This window comes from Borostomias antarcticus (assembly GCF_949987555.1).
Source record: "Borostomias antarcticus genome assembly, chromosome: 2".
In the NCBI taxonomy this organism is placed as follows: Eukaryota; Metazoa; Chordata; class Actinopteri; order Stomiiformes; family Stomiidae; genus Borostomias; species Borostomias antarcticus.
Genome location: NC_140235.1, coordinates 12,613,037 through 12,627,679, shown reverse-complemented (window position 1 = coordinate 12,627,679; position 14,643 = coordinate 12,613,037). Strand labels below are relative to the sequence as shown.

At 43.3% G+C, this 14,643-nt stretch overlaps 2 protein-coding genes across 4 annotated transcripts; both read right to left on the bottom strand.

The window, feature by feature from the left end:
* Window positions 1-9,307: 9,307 nt before the first annotated feature.
* Window positions 9,308-11,554, bottom strand: LOC311328819 (glycine N-acyltransferase-like protein 3). 3 transcript variants are annotated; one of them, XM_084461323.1, is made up of 5 exons: window positions 11,399-11,554; window positions 11,158-11,265; window positions 10,944-11,064; window positions 10,391-10,523; window positions 9,308-10,227 (listed from the first exon to the last, which is right to left on the bottom strand). In XM_084461323.1, exons 1-5 carry the CDS (start codon window positions 11,471-11,473, stop codon window positions 9,828-9,830), a joined length of 837 nt encoding a protein of 278 aa, XP_084317449.1. In that variant the 5' UTR covers window positions 11,474-11,554; the 3' UTR covers window positions 9,308-9,827. The 3 variants fall into 3 exon arrangements, with proteins under 3 accessions (XP_084317449.1, XP_084317450.1, XP_084317451.1); XM_084461324.1 differs by lacking the exon at window positions 11,399-11,554 and having other exon boundaries at window positions 10,391-10,491; window positions 11,158-11,171; XM_084461325.1 differs by lacking the exons at window positions 11,158-11,265; window positions 11,399-11,554 and having other exon boundaries at window positions 10,391-10,488; window positions 10,944-10,984.
* Window positions 11,555-12,362: 808 nt separating this feature from the next.
* cst3 (cystatin C (amyloid angiopathy and cerebral hemorrhage)) lies at window positions 12,363-14,627 on the bottom strand. Its single transcript, XM_084456069.1, has 3 exons — window positions 14,285-14,627; window positions 13,998-14,108; window positions 12,363-12,679 (listed from the first exon to the last, which is right to left on the bottom strand). Exons 1-3 carry the CDS (start codon window positions 14,498-14,500, stop codon window positions 12,584-12,586), a joined length of 423 nt encoding a protein of 140 aa, XP_084312195.1. The 5' UTR covers window positions 14,501-14,627; the 3' UTR covers window positions 12,363-12,583.
* Window positions 14,628-14,643: the final 16 nt, after the last annotated feature.

The following is a 14,643-nucleotide window of genomic DNA, read 5'->3' as shown; positions in this document are numbered from 1 at the left end:
TTTTGTCCAGCAGATTGCCATATCTGCAAATGAAACAGATTCATTGTACATTAACATAACCATCCAAAGGTTATAATTTAATGGTAGCAAAGTACTAGTGGAGGGATAATTACAGAGACAAAGATATTTGGTCCAAACAATAACATTGGTCTTTGTGAGTATTTCCCTTAAAGAGATGACACACGTGTCTTTGAATTGGTCACCCTCCTGGAAAATGAAGAATTTAATGTACTGCTTCATAGGAGTATATCATATCATAATATTATTAATGTTAAGCTATGTTAATAGCTAGTTAATTGTATTTGTGGAGGGAAAAGACTTCAATTTCAAATGGGTTCTTTAGTGAGTAAGGTCTTTCAAAGATATCAAACTTCTCAAAGTCAAAGAACAAAGAAACTTCTTGAAAAGTTGTACAAAGTATTTCCTCAAAAGTAACAGTATTTATTCAAAGAATCAAAGCAACAACTGGTGTATCAGGGAAGATGAGCTCGTAAAGCTTGTACATTAACTCAGGTTTATAGGCATCTCTCTTCTGGTTATTACAATATCTATGCATTGTTTCTGGGTACCCATCAAATCTACACATTCCAACCCTTCCCAGTCTGTGGCTCCCTTTAATATTCCTTCCCCATATCTGCACCCCAGCATCCTTAACTTCAAGTCAACTGTACACCAATGCATAGGAGAGAGAAAGAGCCAGTGAGAGCAACACTGTTAATGCACCTGTAGGGATCATCTCCAGCAGCTGTAGCTGTAGGTGGAATGGAGACTTCTGGTGCCACAGGCTCTCAGCCTATATATACCTGCTACCTGTCCTTTGAAGCTTTGAAGTTGTCTGATGAAGACCTAAGGGTCGAAACGTTGTGATATTTTCAATAAAGTGGACCGGGAGAATCAGTGTGCGGATCTTTCCTCTTCTCACGTATGTACTCCAAGATCCAGCACCTGGCCTACTAAGGTTGGATGTGCGCACAGCTCTTTTGCCTTAATGATTTACAGTAAAACACCATTTTCTATTTTGATACCATACCTTGAAACGACTTCTTGATCGTCTGGGGTCTGCAGGTACAGACTTGGGCTTGTCCTGGGCTGGGGAAAGTTCCACCTCGAATGGCAGTTTGGGAACAGGCTTGGCAGTCCCTCTCTGTGCTGAGGCAGGTGTCTGGACTCTTGGGGTCCGAGCCCCTCTTTCAAAATCAACCTCTTTGCTGTGAGGTGAGATCCTCCGTCCGTCCCTCTCGCCCTCCCAGCCTCTATCTCCCTCACTCTGTGAGTCTGGGGCAGCAGGCCAGGTGGTGAAGCCTGCTGCAACGGAGGACCCACCTACTTTGTTTGCATTGAGATTATTGTACATTTCTGGTAAATTAAACTGTGCTCTGTCAAACTACAGTACGTTCTATTAAACTATCCTCTTTCAATCTATACTTTGTTAAACTGGTCATCTACACTTTAATCTACGGGTAAATACTTAAATCTAATACTTTAATACTTTAATCTAAACTATGCTGTAATACAAAAGGTTCCACAAAGGTTTGCTTGTATAATTTGGCTTCAAATAGGTTACTTACTTACTTCATATAAATTGGCTTAATTTTTGTTAAGTTGTAAAACTTTATTATTGAAAAGATCATGTACATTTTGATGGATGGATGTGGGTCAGGTAAAAGGTCATACTTTCGACATGTGGAAGGTTAATACGCAGTACACAGGATTGTGATGACTGTAGTAGGTTTGCAGTACACCAGATTGGAGACAGTGCTGTAGTCGTGCGATGAAAACGTGATCGAGGAGGGTGTTTTTCTCAGTGGTGGCGGTTCTGATCATCTGTGTATATTCTTGTGACTGAAGGAGTGTAAAGATGGGCTTGGTCACGTTATTGGGCATTAGCTAACCTGTCACTCTTTGAATTGTTTGTGTAAGTCGGCATGTCTGTCTGCAAGATGCTTTGCCAGGTTGATCGTATTGGCTCCCTTGGTTTGTATAGATTTGTAGCATCGTTTACAGATGGGCTTTGTAATGTCCGTGGGCTTGCCCTCACTGTCGGCTATGTAAGCAAAATAATGCCAGATTTCGCTGCACGCATCAACTTTATCGACAAGCTGTGGACGGTCGACATTTGTACTTGTAGCCATCTCAGGTTAGCTACAGTCCTCTCGAAGATGCTGCGTGCATATGAGGGAGGGAAAAACTGTTGCGCTGCTATGCAGAGTGACAGAGCGCGCACACCCTATTAATATTAATACATCCATGGCACACCCACACACACACATACTGCCCCGCGACTCGGGGATCTTGGGAGAGAGAAGCAGAGCGCTATTAACCTACAAACAAACACAGCTTCACTGTCGCATTGACGCAACTCAATGTGTCTGTCCCAATTCAAGGGTTGCTTCCTACCTAGGTCGCAGCCTACGCGGTCTACGTAGGTCGCGTCCTTCAGGCCAGGTCGGATGTAAACGTTTTGTGAAATGGGACATCCTAGCCTACGGAGGATTCCCAACTCTTCATTTTGTTGCCTAGGCAGCCCCAAGCGTGTGCCAAGCGCGCCGCGTGCTGGTAGCGCGACCTGTCCTGAGGTAACTTAGCGCGACCTGTCCTGTTGTTATGGAAACACCACAGAAAATGCCTATTGAAATCCAGCCAGTCCAATTTGTATTGTTTTCTAATGTCATGCGTGGGGTCATAATTGTAGGAGAGTACTTGTGTTTTTTGAATATCCAGTCTGTAGCCGGTAAAAGACCCAAAGCTCTGGAGTAATGTCATCAATGCAGGAAGGGAAGATGAAGGATTACTAAGATAAATCAGAACATCATCAGCAAAAAGGGAAATTTTGTGTTCAGTGTCTGCTATACCTATACCCTTTATTGTGTCACTCTGTTTAACCCATTGACTTAGTGGCTCAATATACAAGGCAAAGAGCAGGGGTGACAAGGGGCATGCCTTGTGCCTCTCTCTAAAGAGATAGAATTTGACAAATTACCATTCATTTTAATTCTGGCAGAGGGTTCATTATATAGCCTATACATTTAATCGCTTTAATAAAATCATTGTGAAACCCAAACTTTCAATGATTGATTAATTTTATGTATATTGTGGTAAACCTAAACGGGGAGGAGTTGGGTTGAGGCTCAGGCTCCCCGAATTAGACTGATGAACCGCACCTGTGCCCGCGCATGGACTCTGTCCGAGACTCTGGTAACGCATAAATAGACAGAGCCGGGAGCTGAGCGGGTCTCTGGGAGAGCGGCTAGCGGTCTGACGGGACAGATAGGCTACATGTACAGAACCAGATCATTGTAACCGCATTGTCCGCACCGGTATTGGGGGGTGGGAGCCGTTCGCGGTGATTTAGAGCCGCCGGCGGTGAAGACAGCGAGAGGGGGGGAGAATTGGGCTAATAGGGCCAGACAGCGCTAGGGCCGGGTTTTAGCAGGTGCAATTTGGCCGCTCTCCACTGGTTGGGAGCGCTCCTATAGCCAAGGGGCGCCCCTAGTTCGCACACCGGGTCGACATCCCCCACAGGCTCTCCGCTACACGGGCCAGGGGCCTCATTTATAAACATTGCGTAGAATCCACGTAACTAAGTTAGCTTAGCTAAGTGATTACTAAAATATACGCACAAAAAATCTCCGATTTATAAAACGCTGCGTATCACAACCCGTGTTCACTCAGGCATGCCTACGCCAGCTGCCCTTTATAAATCACAATCAACACTTAACTTGGCGCACGTGAACGCGCGTTCTGATCACACCCCAATTAACGCCCACAATTGCCTATAAATGGTCAGTGATACGCCTATACATATGCAACGACAATGGAGCCGAGTGCAAAAGGCAGAAAGAGAAAGATACATTTTACCGATGCGAGGTGGAGGTATTGGTCAACGAGGTAGAGACGCCGCAAAAGTATCTTTTCGGAACGATGATTTCACATGTGCACGACTGATAAGAGCACCTGTTAGGCCTGAGTGGTCTGTTAGATAATGAATTATCTATCATGCAGGCTATATTGGCATTCCTTTAGTGCGGTAGGCCTTATTAGGTGGCTGCTTATATCCAAACTGATAATCATTATAAGCCTATAGTGTTGTTGCATGGGTAATGGGGTTTGGATCTATATTGCACGTAATCTAATGCTTCACAGGGTGGCCCATGAATAAAATGCCTAACTTATCAACGTATAAACGGGTCAATTTACAATGACATCCATAACAATGCAAACATGTAGGCCTATAGTGACTACTTAAGGCAAGTATCCCCAATTTAACTGTACGACAGATTTGAGGGTTCTTTGCAGCAGCCAATTTGTGTATTTTCCGCGATATCATGCATTTCACATACTTTCTCAAAACATTCTGTAGGCATATAGAAGCTGCGTGTTCTAATGGATGTTGCGGGATAGCCAAGCACATATTAGAACATCTGTGCCAAGTCCCGGCATATCCAAGGCCCCGTGCGTCATGGCCTACTATAATCCAGCTATATCAGTGCCTGTATCGAGGTCTTGTAAATATATGGGGTCCATGGATGAGTTTCATGTGATTCTATAAAGGGTAATTATTGCTACACACATGACGATTCGGCAAATTTATAATCTAACTTGCTCCCTTGTGTTCTTACAACTTGGAGACGCATCAACTCCATGCGCTGTTTTGCGCACAGCTAATTCTACCAAAGCGGCATGTGAGCATTGGGATGACATGCGTTTTTAGGCCCACATTCCTCGTATGCCTGCTACATGACAATCATACGACAATATGAGGATATATGATGATGTACAATATAGCCTAATGTAGCCTACAGTTGCCTCAAGTAGGACATTTCCATTCAGCGCTCAACATCATTGTTGCGGCTTGCCTCAGTGGTCATTCGGGTTTACATAAAAGCCTAATCAAATATAGGCTATAAATACATAAATACATTAACGAATGAATAGGTGGATAATTAAACATACGAATAATTAACTAAATAAATGATTAACTGAATAAATATACTTCAACGCCGAATGCAACATTTGTTTGGTGCGGTATAGGCCTTATAGTTGTAGGCTATCGACATACGGAATCATTACTATGATAAGCCTATAGGCTCGTGTCGTGTTGTGTTATCAACGTAATATGTGGCTTTTATTCATAGGCTACTGCACGTGATGCTTCTCGGGATAGCCTATAAATGAATAGGCCTACAACATAACATTATATTATGACACAAATGGGTCAATTCACAGACACATCCAAAGCAATGCCGACATTATTTCGTGATTAGGCTACGATGGCGATTGATTCCGTTTAAACTGTGTGACACATTGGAGGGTTTCTTGCAGCGACCGATGTATTTATTATTCAATATGTCATGTGTTTCGCAGACTTTCCCGAGTTTCATCTCTTTGCCATCGGAGTCGCGTTTTCACCTTTCTCCAGAAACGTGCTTATCGTAGTTAAAGGAGGGTCGAAGTGTGCGTAGAGTTACGCACACCTTCCGCCAACTTATCGCTCAGCTCGTTTTTTATAAATACCGAAAGTTGCGTAGAAAGTTGCTCAGCATGGGTTACGCACGCTTTTGTACTTACGCAACGTTTATAAATGAGGCCCCAGGTCGGCACGGTGCTTCTGCTCAGACCCCAGGGGGGGGTCTCGTCGCCTGGCGAATTAAGTTATTTTAATGCAACCACAGTCTGTTTAATGTTGTGTCGTCTTGTGTTAGGGGTAAGGGTTATAGGGGTTTTAATAAAAACGTCAGCAGGGGCGCACAGCGCAACCTGCCACCTTATAGTCTGGAGCGGCCTACCAGGGGCGAGGGGTCCTAGTCACCTGTGTGGGCAGTGTGAGCCGTGGTTACCGGGCAGAGTTCCCTATATGGTTGTGTTCGGCCGGTGTGGCAGGCCGGTTGTTTTGGAGTTTTGGTTTGACACGTTATGTTTCGTTTGCAGTGAGAGTGCAGTTATATTCTTTTGCAGTGCAGTTTATATTATTTTGCAGTGAGAGTGCAGTGTCATAATTTAAGCCCGGAGCTCCTGGGGGTGGGGCAGCTATAGGGGAGTTGGGGAGCGTCTCGAGCCATGCTGATGTTGGCGTTTTGGAGCAAATAATTAATAAAGCATGTCCTTTTTCTAAAGCCTGTGTGGTGTGTGTTCTGACCCCTGACGCCGGACCTCACCGGTTAAAAAAGGTGGTAGCGTTATTCGCTAAGGAACCCAGTAAGCAGCTCCTCCCTCTATTGGGTGGTTCGGGTTTATTTCAATATGTATGTGTCTCATAATATGGAGAGTTCTACGTATACTATCTTGTGTTTGCCTTTCCTTTATAAAGCCTGTTTGATCACGAGATATGAGCCTTGAGAGCAAATTTTCCATCCTCCTTGCCATTATAGAAGTATACAATTTATAGTCAACATTAAGGACCGAAATGGGTCTATATGATGCACATTCCCTTCTATCCTTCCCCTCCTTTGGGATTATGGAGATGATAGCTTCTCTCCAGGAAGGCGGTAATTCACCATTCTCCATAACCCAATTAAATGTTTTAAGTAGACCCAGTGTGAGTTGCTCTTTAAATGCCTTCCATTCAGAGGTGAATCCGTCTGCACCAGGTGATTTATTAACCTTAAGTCTAGAAATTGCTAGGTGTACCTCCTCTTCTGTTATTTCTGACCTAAGGGCTTCATTTTGAGCCTCAGTGACCGAGGGAAGATTAACAGATTGCAAGAAGGAATAAATCTCTGTCATTTTGACCCTGTGGTAGAGTATAGATTTTTATAATAAGATTCAAATTTACTTTGGATCTCAGGTAGCTTATGGTAAAGTACTTTAGATATTGGATCCCTTATTTTGTATATAGTTGAATCTGCTTCCTGTTTCCTTAAATTTCTTGCTATTGCTTTCATTGATTTGCCACCAGTTGCAAACTCTGCCCTTCCGTTTATGTCGCTCTTGAAGTTCTTACAATTTGAATTCTAATACATTGAGCTTCTGTTGCCTTTTTTCTTCAGAAAAGAAACTGCTGCAATTAATCTTCCCCCTCCACACTGCTTTTCCTGCATCCCAAAGTACAGACGGAGACACCTCGCCATTATCATTCAACTCCATATGTCTCAATCTCTGTCTTAATGTTCTCTTTAATTTGAGGGTTATATAGCCTATATTGAGTATATTTGAGTTAAACCTCCAAAGAGTATATTTTGGTCTGTTACCTAATTGAAGGGAGATAAATAGTGGGGCATGATCTGAAATATCAATCTTTCCGATACCACAATCAGTTATCCTATGTCTATCCCTTTTAAAAATTAATACATTTTTTTTTTTTAAATAGTCTATTCTGGAATAAACCCTGTGTGGGTGGGAATAGTGGGTGTAGTCCCGGCTTGTAGGATATAAATCTCTCCATACATCTATAATCCCAGTATCTTGCATCAAATAATGAATCTGCCAAGCCAAATTGCATTGGTATTGGTTATGTAGTTTTGATGAGTCTAATTTAGGGTTAAGACGCACATTCAGATCATTAACTTTCTCTCTCTTCAATTTGGTGAGAATCTTAGATTGTTTGATAGGATTGAGAACCCCATTTATATTGAAAGATATTATTTTAAGTTGGTCTGGTCTACTTCCATTCATTACAACCTTTTATCTACTGTTGATTCACATCTCAAAAAAATCTCCAATGTCGCTTTACAGAACTGCAACTTGTAACAATTAAATAACCAAAGAAAACTCAACAGAACTAATAAATGTCCAAACAAACTGGTGACATCCACACTGGTCCCTTTATTGCGGACCATAACAGAACTCTGGTGATAAGAGAGCTCTGGAGGGAACGCCTCCTTCTCTCGCTCTCGAAAGGATAGCGGAGGGTACGGTGGCCGACGCGTGCAAAGCACAACGGCAAATCCGGAGCACAACGTCAAGTTCAAACACAACAGCAAGTCAGAAAACACAACTTCAAGTTGGAAACGCAAATGCAAGACAGAATACATAACAGCAAGAGAGAAAACACAATCGCAAATTGGAAACCACGATTGCAACTCCCAAAAACACAACGACAATAACCAGAAATCACATTAGAAATGTGTCAACCGGAAAGGGATTTACTACTTGTTGAATCTGATTCGGCAGCTATAGTGTCAATAACAGTGGGACATGTGCGGGAAGCGAATACTCTAATTAATTTGAAATTATACGTTTATGACTGGGTTTAAGAATGGAACTATTTTTCTCCCACATGCAGGAGGTAGCCTATCTTGCCTCCTGCCAGTCTGTTATCTTGCCTCCTGCCAGGCTGTTATAAGAAGTTCTTAACTACTTGCCTGGATAAATAAAGGTTATTGTTTGCTGATGAGCTAGCTAGCTAGCTAATTGTCATTGATGTCATATCAAATATTGGACGTTTTTTCTAGTGACCTTTAGTAGAAGTGGCCTCAGTAGTTTGCACAAAACAGCTGATCAGATGTAAAGTTACGAGCCAGGCTCTTGGCTAGTCTAATGTGACACAGATGGCAATAAAAGCGAAAATAATGAAGATATGTTTTGAGTATATCTGTGGTGGTGATAGGATAACATTCATATACAGAGAGAGGACGAGTAGTTGTTTTGTTGTATATTGTATAATTGGTTTAGTGGGTAGTGGGTAGTTTATTGGTTATACATTATGCTAGCTAACGTAGCTATCTTACTCCAGCCAGCCAGCTAGCGTCAAAATCACTAGGACAACAGAATGAATGAACGCGTCATTATGAACATGTTCATTCATTCTTGTCCTAGTGATTTTTTGACGTTAGCTGGCTGGCTGGAGTAAGGGCCGACTGCTTCATGTTTAAAAGCAAAATGTCGCAGCCCAGCAAACACCCCAAGGAGGTTGGTTATTTGCAAGCAGTAGCGCCTCTGCCACCCCAGTTGGGTGGAGTGCGCGGTTCACTGGACCCTGGTTACGCACCGTTCCTGTTAGCTGGTTGGGGGTCTCTCAGTGGCACGGCGGCGGACCAGTGTCCAGTGCGCATATTGAGAGATACGGGAGCAGCCCATGTTTTGTTTGCTAGTAGATGGTATTCATTCCGTTCGCGATAACGTTATTGCAGCCAGGTAAATTCCTCCAGGGAGCCAGTGACAGGCGAGTTGAAAAGCTTCCCTCCCCGCCAGCAGGAGCTTTGGCCGCTGCTACCGCATCTCGGATAACCCGCTGAGTTCGTGGCTGCTATTTCACATTTGCCCTTGATCAATCCCAATACCGATCCATGGTAATAATGAATCAATCGTTCAGATATAGGTTGGGTTCCGGTGCATAGTTGAAATGGGATATTTTTTAGAATAACAGGAATTTATTCACATAGAACAGAACAGAGGGTGAGCTGGGGGAAAAAAGAGGTTCAGAGTCCAGGGGCAGTGGTCCAGGCCGGGAACAGGGGGTGAACCGGGGGTCCGGGGCAGGGGTGATGGTCTGGACTGGAAGCAGGGGGCAAGCAGAGCAGAGTGAACCAGGGGTCCAGGGCAGGGGTCCAGACTGGGAGCAGGGAGCGAGCCAGGCGGACCCGGCCATAACCATAACAGCATAATTTTAATGAATACATTTTTTGTCTCGTATTTTCTTTAATAGTCTACCACAAATTGTGAACATCAGCTACATGTTAGCAATGTCATTTTTGTGGTTTACAACTGCAATAACCTTTCCCATCAGAGCAACACCCTAGCATTACATATCCAATATGTCTTGGCTGGTAAACAGTAGTGGGTTATGTTTAATTTGTTTATTTGATTTGCACAAACACTAAAATCATGTGTCTGTATCGCTTTCATATGCCTGTTCCTAACACTTCGCCTTCTAAGGACTAATTCATGCACTAATAATTAAATTCAAACCAGGCCGCCCTGTATGAGGTATCCTCAGTGAAGCCCAGGTCTTGGAAGAGCCTGTAGGACAGTGTGTTCTCCTCCTCTATGAAGCAGTAGACCGGGTAGCCCTGAGCGTGGAGTTTCTTGGCCATGCTGCTGACCAAGACTTTGGCATATCCCTTCCCTCTGTGTTCAGGCTGAGTGAACAGCATACCAAGAGCACAGTAGTCATACAGGAGGATCCAGGACAGGGGTTGGCCCTGGCTGTCTGTGATGCAGCATGTCGGGTAGTGCCTTATGAGGTTCTGGATGATCATGTGCCCCTTTTCATCCCCTCCGAACTTCCAGGTTTTATTCACTAAATCAATGTGTGATTCGTTCAGTGAGGAAATTCTTGAATCAATTTCACTGTGCATTTGAAAAGGAGAGAAGGACAATTGTATTGATACAATCAACAGTTAATCTAGTTGTTGTGTGACATGGTTTTGCAGTGAATGAGTGTCATACACTGACCCGAAGAGGCTACTCCACCAATATAGTAAGACATGATAACATGGCAAGATGTGAATACCTGTTCGGGGTCAGCTGGGGTAGGGCACTACAGTCTGATAATGACATAAGATGCACGATGGTGAAGCATCTCACATTAACTCCCCTGGAAGAGGACATCTCCTTTAACAAAGGAGTGTGGCAGAAGTCAAACCCTGTAGGATTGAACAGTGTTGTTTCACATCTGGTCTGGCTCATTTGTACAATACCTTTTACTTACGTTTTTGGATGTATTGAAGTAGTTATTGTGTAATGTACAGTACCAGGTGTTTGTACATAGCGGTGTGTTTTATATAGTGAAGTATTGGTGTATTGAACTACTGATATATTGATTGATAGTATGTGTTAGTGTGCCTAGTGTTAGTGCATTCATGTATTGTAGATTAGCTGCCCCTGACCCGCCCTCCAAGGGACCACAATGGAAATAAGCCTCAGGACCTTACTGTGTCATCCTAACCCGCTGTTTTGTTTTAATGTATGGTGATGTTTGGCAGAGCTGTATTGTTTTTGTAAAGATGAAATTCGTCAAATAAAATCAATCAATCATACAGTAGCAATGCTCTGAAATGTCTTACCTCCAATCAGGAAATAAGTGCTCCAGTCAATTGCATTTTCTTTGATCAACATTCTTTTCAAGATTTGTTCATCTGTGCAGTAAAAAGTTACTTTTTTCATGTACTCCAGAGCCAGTTTGTTCTGTGTAATAAGCAAAACTAGTCAGTCAGTGCAGTTTTGGATGTTTCACTCATCACATTTTTGACTTTTCTTTTTACACTAAGAAACACTCACCCCTGCGTCTGGTCGACAAATAATGACCTTAAAATCAGGCCAGGTGTCCACCACTACTTCTAATGTGGATGGCTTGTTTCTGTTGATACTTAACAAAAATCCATACACCTGAGTGTATGAGAACATTTTATTTGTGAGCTTCCATGCATTTCTGGGCTATTTTATCATTCATTAACTTGAACTGACCCTGTAGCCTATAGCCTACATGCTACATTGTGAAATAATTATGATGAAAGCCTACCTTTGAAACTTTCGGTAAATGTGATTGCAGAATTCTCTCTGCAATGTGCAATTCATCAGAGTTCAGAATCCTCATTTCCCACAACCACAAAATAGCCTATTCTGAGATTTCAATCCAACAGGTTTCAACACGATCGGGAGACAGCCAGGCAGAACGGAAGTGTTACTGCAAAAGCGTTGGGAGTCTCGAATGAAAGTCACTGAACAAAAGCAATGAGGCTATGGGTTTATGGTACACTCAGTGGTGCCAATTTAGCGACTTTTGCCGCTAGATTTAGCGACTTTCCAGACCCCCCCTGGCGACTTATTTCATGAAAAGGGACTAGCGACAAATCTTGCTACTTTTTCTGGTCATGTGGGGAATTATTGTGTTTACAAGGAAGCGAGATCAGCTCACGAGTCACGACGAGAACTTTTTGTGCTGCCTTCACGTCCTCTCTCCCTCTCTCGCCCACACACACACCACACGCGCTGGGATCCCTCCCGCAACAACCAATCATATTGTCAGAAACGGCTAGTTTACCTAGATAATGGTGACGTAGGTTAAATTTTAATTAAGACATGTAGGCTATATTTTTTTCCCGTTATTCTTTAGGTTTACAGACCTACGTTGTTTAAAAGAAAAAAAGCAAATGTTATACAGCAACAAAAAAACAAGTTTGTAAATAAGTCAATAGTTTTGTTTGTTCCATGCCCATCATCATCACATGGCTGATGTAGGCTACTAGGGTTGCACTGTAAAAAAAGAAAAGAAAAAAAAGCTAATGTTATACAGCCCCCGCCATCTAGCGACTTCTGGGACAGCCAATAGCTACTTCCCTTACTAAAGAGTTGGCAACACTGGGTACACTTTTGAGCAACAATAGCCACCACCGGATCATTCAACTTTATTCGTCAATATAGTCATAGATAGACTTCGGCCCCATGCCTGCCCTTAGGCTACTAATCAAACAATGGCACATATGTTCAAGTTCCAAAGAGGCCATGTGTTTATTCAACAAACCATTTATTTATTCAAAAGCTCTACTGCATTAGTGTGTGTCTTATTGCGATTGTTTTTAATAGGCTAGGCTCCTAAGATTCTCACTAGGCTACAATATCAGCTTGACATTAGCATAAAAGTAACTTGTTTTAAAATCGATTATTTGTGGTTGAAGGTTGCACTTCTCCAGTGAAGTAACAGCGACTAGTAGCTTTCTCCAGGGGCTAGGCATGTGTTCTTGACCAGCTTGATGTCAGCCAGCCACGGGCGGCTCCACACCTCAAATTTGCACTGGTATGGCTGTGGGGAGAGGAACCAACATGATCAGAATGAGGAACCTAATTTGATGGAACAAGACAGTTGCTACAAGCCGGCACATAAGTCAATTGAGTATTATAGTTTATATGTAGCATAATCTTGTAGCCGGCAGCAACATTTCACTGTGACTGTTCACCGTACATTACATGACAAATAAAAGGAATCTTGATTCAATTCAGGTGCAACAAAGTGCTTCTACAATGAATGTCTATGGGGAAAATGTAACCCTTTTCAGTCCTGTTGTCGTATGCTCGCTCATGCCAGACAAGTCCTTTCACCCTCCATTCACTTCGCCGTCAAAATAAATCGGTGTCGGCCTATTTAGGAGAGGCGCTCATATTTACGGTCTCTTTGAAGCTTCAAAACACCGCCACTACCACAGAAGAAGACTACCTCGGAAAAATAATTTCACTCGGACAGAACGCGTCTAAATAAGCTATTAATGGTAGCGCCGAGGCTTCAAAACCCAGCATTTGTTTAAATAGACCCTTTTGCTTAGGTAAGTGAAGTTTCATGTTTATCTGACACTTGTAAATATGAGCGCCTCTCCTAAATAGGCCGACACCGATTTATTTTGACGGCGAAGTGAATGGAGGGTAAAAGGACTGTTGTCTGGCATGAGCGAGCATGCGACAACAGGACTGAAAAGGGCTAGGGAAAATGTAGCCTGGTATGACCATCCCGATCTAGCGAGCTCACTGCTTCGCTCCGCAATACCAGTCTGGCTTTCGCCCCATAGAGAGCGATTACGTGGGTGAGGGTACTTGCTTTAACAGACAAACACCTTCAGCCAATCAGCGTTCAGCAAACATTTGCCAAATCCAGTCGGAAGAACAGCAAAAACGTCTTTTCCACCGAGAAATTCCGCTAGTGCATCTTATTCTTGTCTACGTGTTGTGATTAAGTCTATTCCTGCAATAACTGCAATTATAGCTGCGTGTATTCTTCTAACGTTAACGTTAACACTCGTTGCTTCGGGAACCGCCATGTTTGTTTAGCGAGCAGCAGGGACACGAACCAATCAGGGACTGCTTTCCACTGTGGGACGGGACAGCAGTTAAAACGCAGTCCCTGATTGGCCCGGTATGGTCTGGATTTTGGCTGAATCGCTCTGGAGGCCAGACCGTTCTGCGTTAGTGAAACAGAATGTGAGCTCGCGAGAACGGGGTGGTCGTACCAGGCTAGGGAAAATGCCCATATGTGTGTGGTCAGCCCCAACCAGCTAGAGGCAAATGTGATGCTATTTATCATTAGAATTGACAATTATAATGTATTCCAATGACATTGCTGAAGTCATTACCAGAGCCATTTGTGCGTCCTCGTGGATAGCGCATACTTTCTCTGCACCGCCTTTCCTGCAGGAGGTCCTACCCATCTCCACCGTGAAGATGTACTTGATCCCAGCCACGACCTGAGGGCAGCGAGAGCTGAGTCAAGCATCATGTGAGGGTCCGAGGCTCCAAATTCAGTCAGCAGGAGACTGACTAGGTCTGACTAGTTGCCCAACGGTTAAGCACGGCCGAGATAAGTCTACATAAATTGAACAAATGCAATTTTGCTAGGCCTATATCTAAATCTTATACCGACCTGTTGTTGAGTCTTGATCACCCTAGCCACTTGGCTAACGAACACGTCATTTGAGTTCCTGTTGTGTTGTACCACGGCAAATTGCAAGGCATTCTGCGTGGATTTATCGTTGATGTTTCCATCCGCAATACCTCCAGTCATCTGGGCACCTCCAGTCAACGCAGCACTCGCGGTAAAGACCACCGCGATTAAAGGTACGACCATCCTCCAATTCATGATTGTTAATTATTCGACGAGTCTTCTTTGCAATAACCAACTAGCTTGTTGCGTAGCCTAATAAAACAGCAGAGACACAACAACAACTCGGTCTACGGATTGTTCTATAAATACAGACGTCGTTGTCTGCTGTTGGGGGTGGG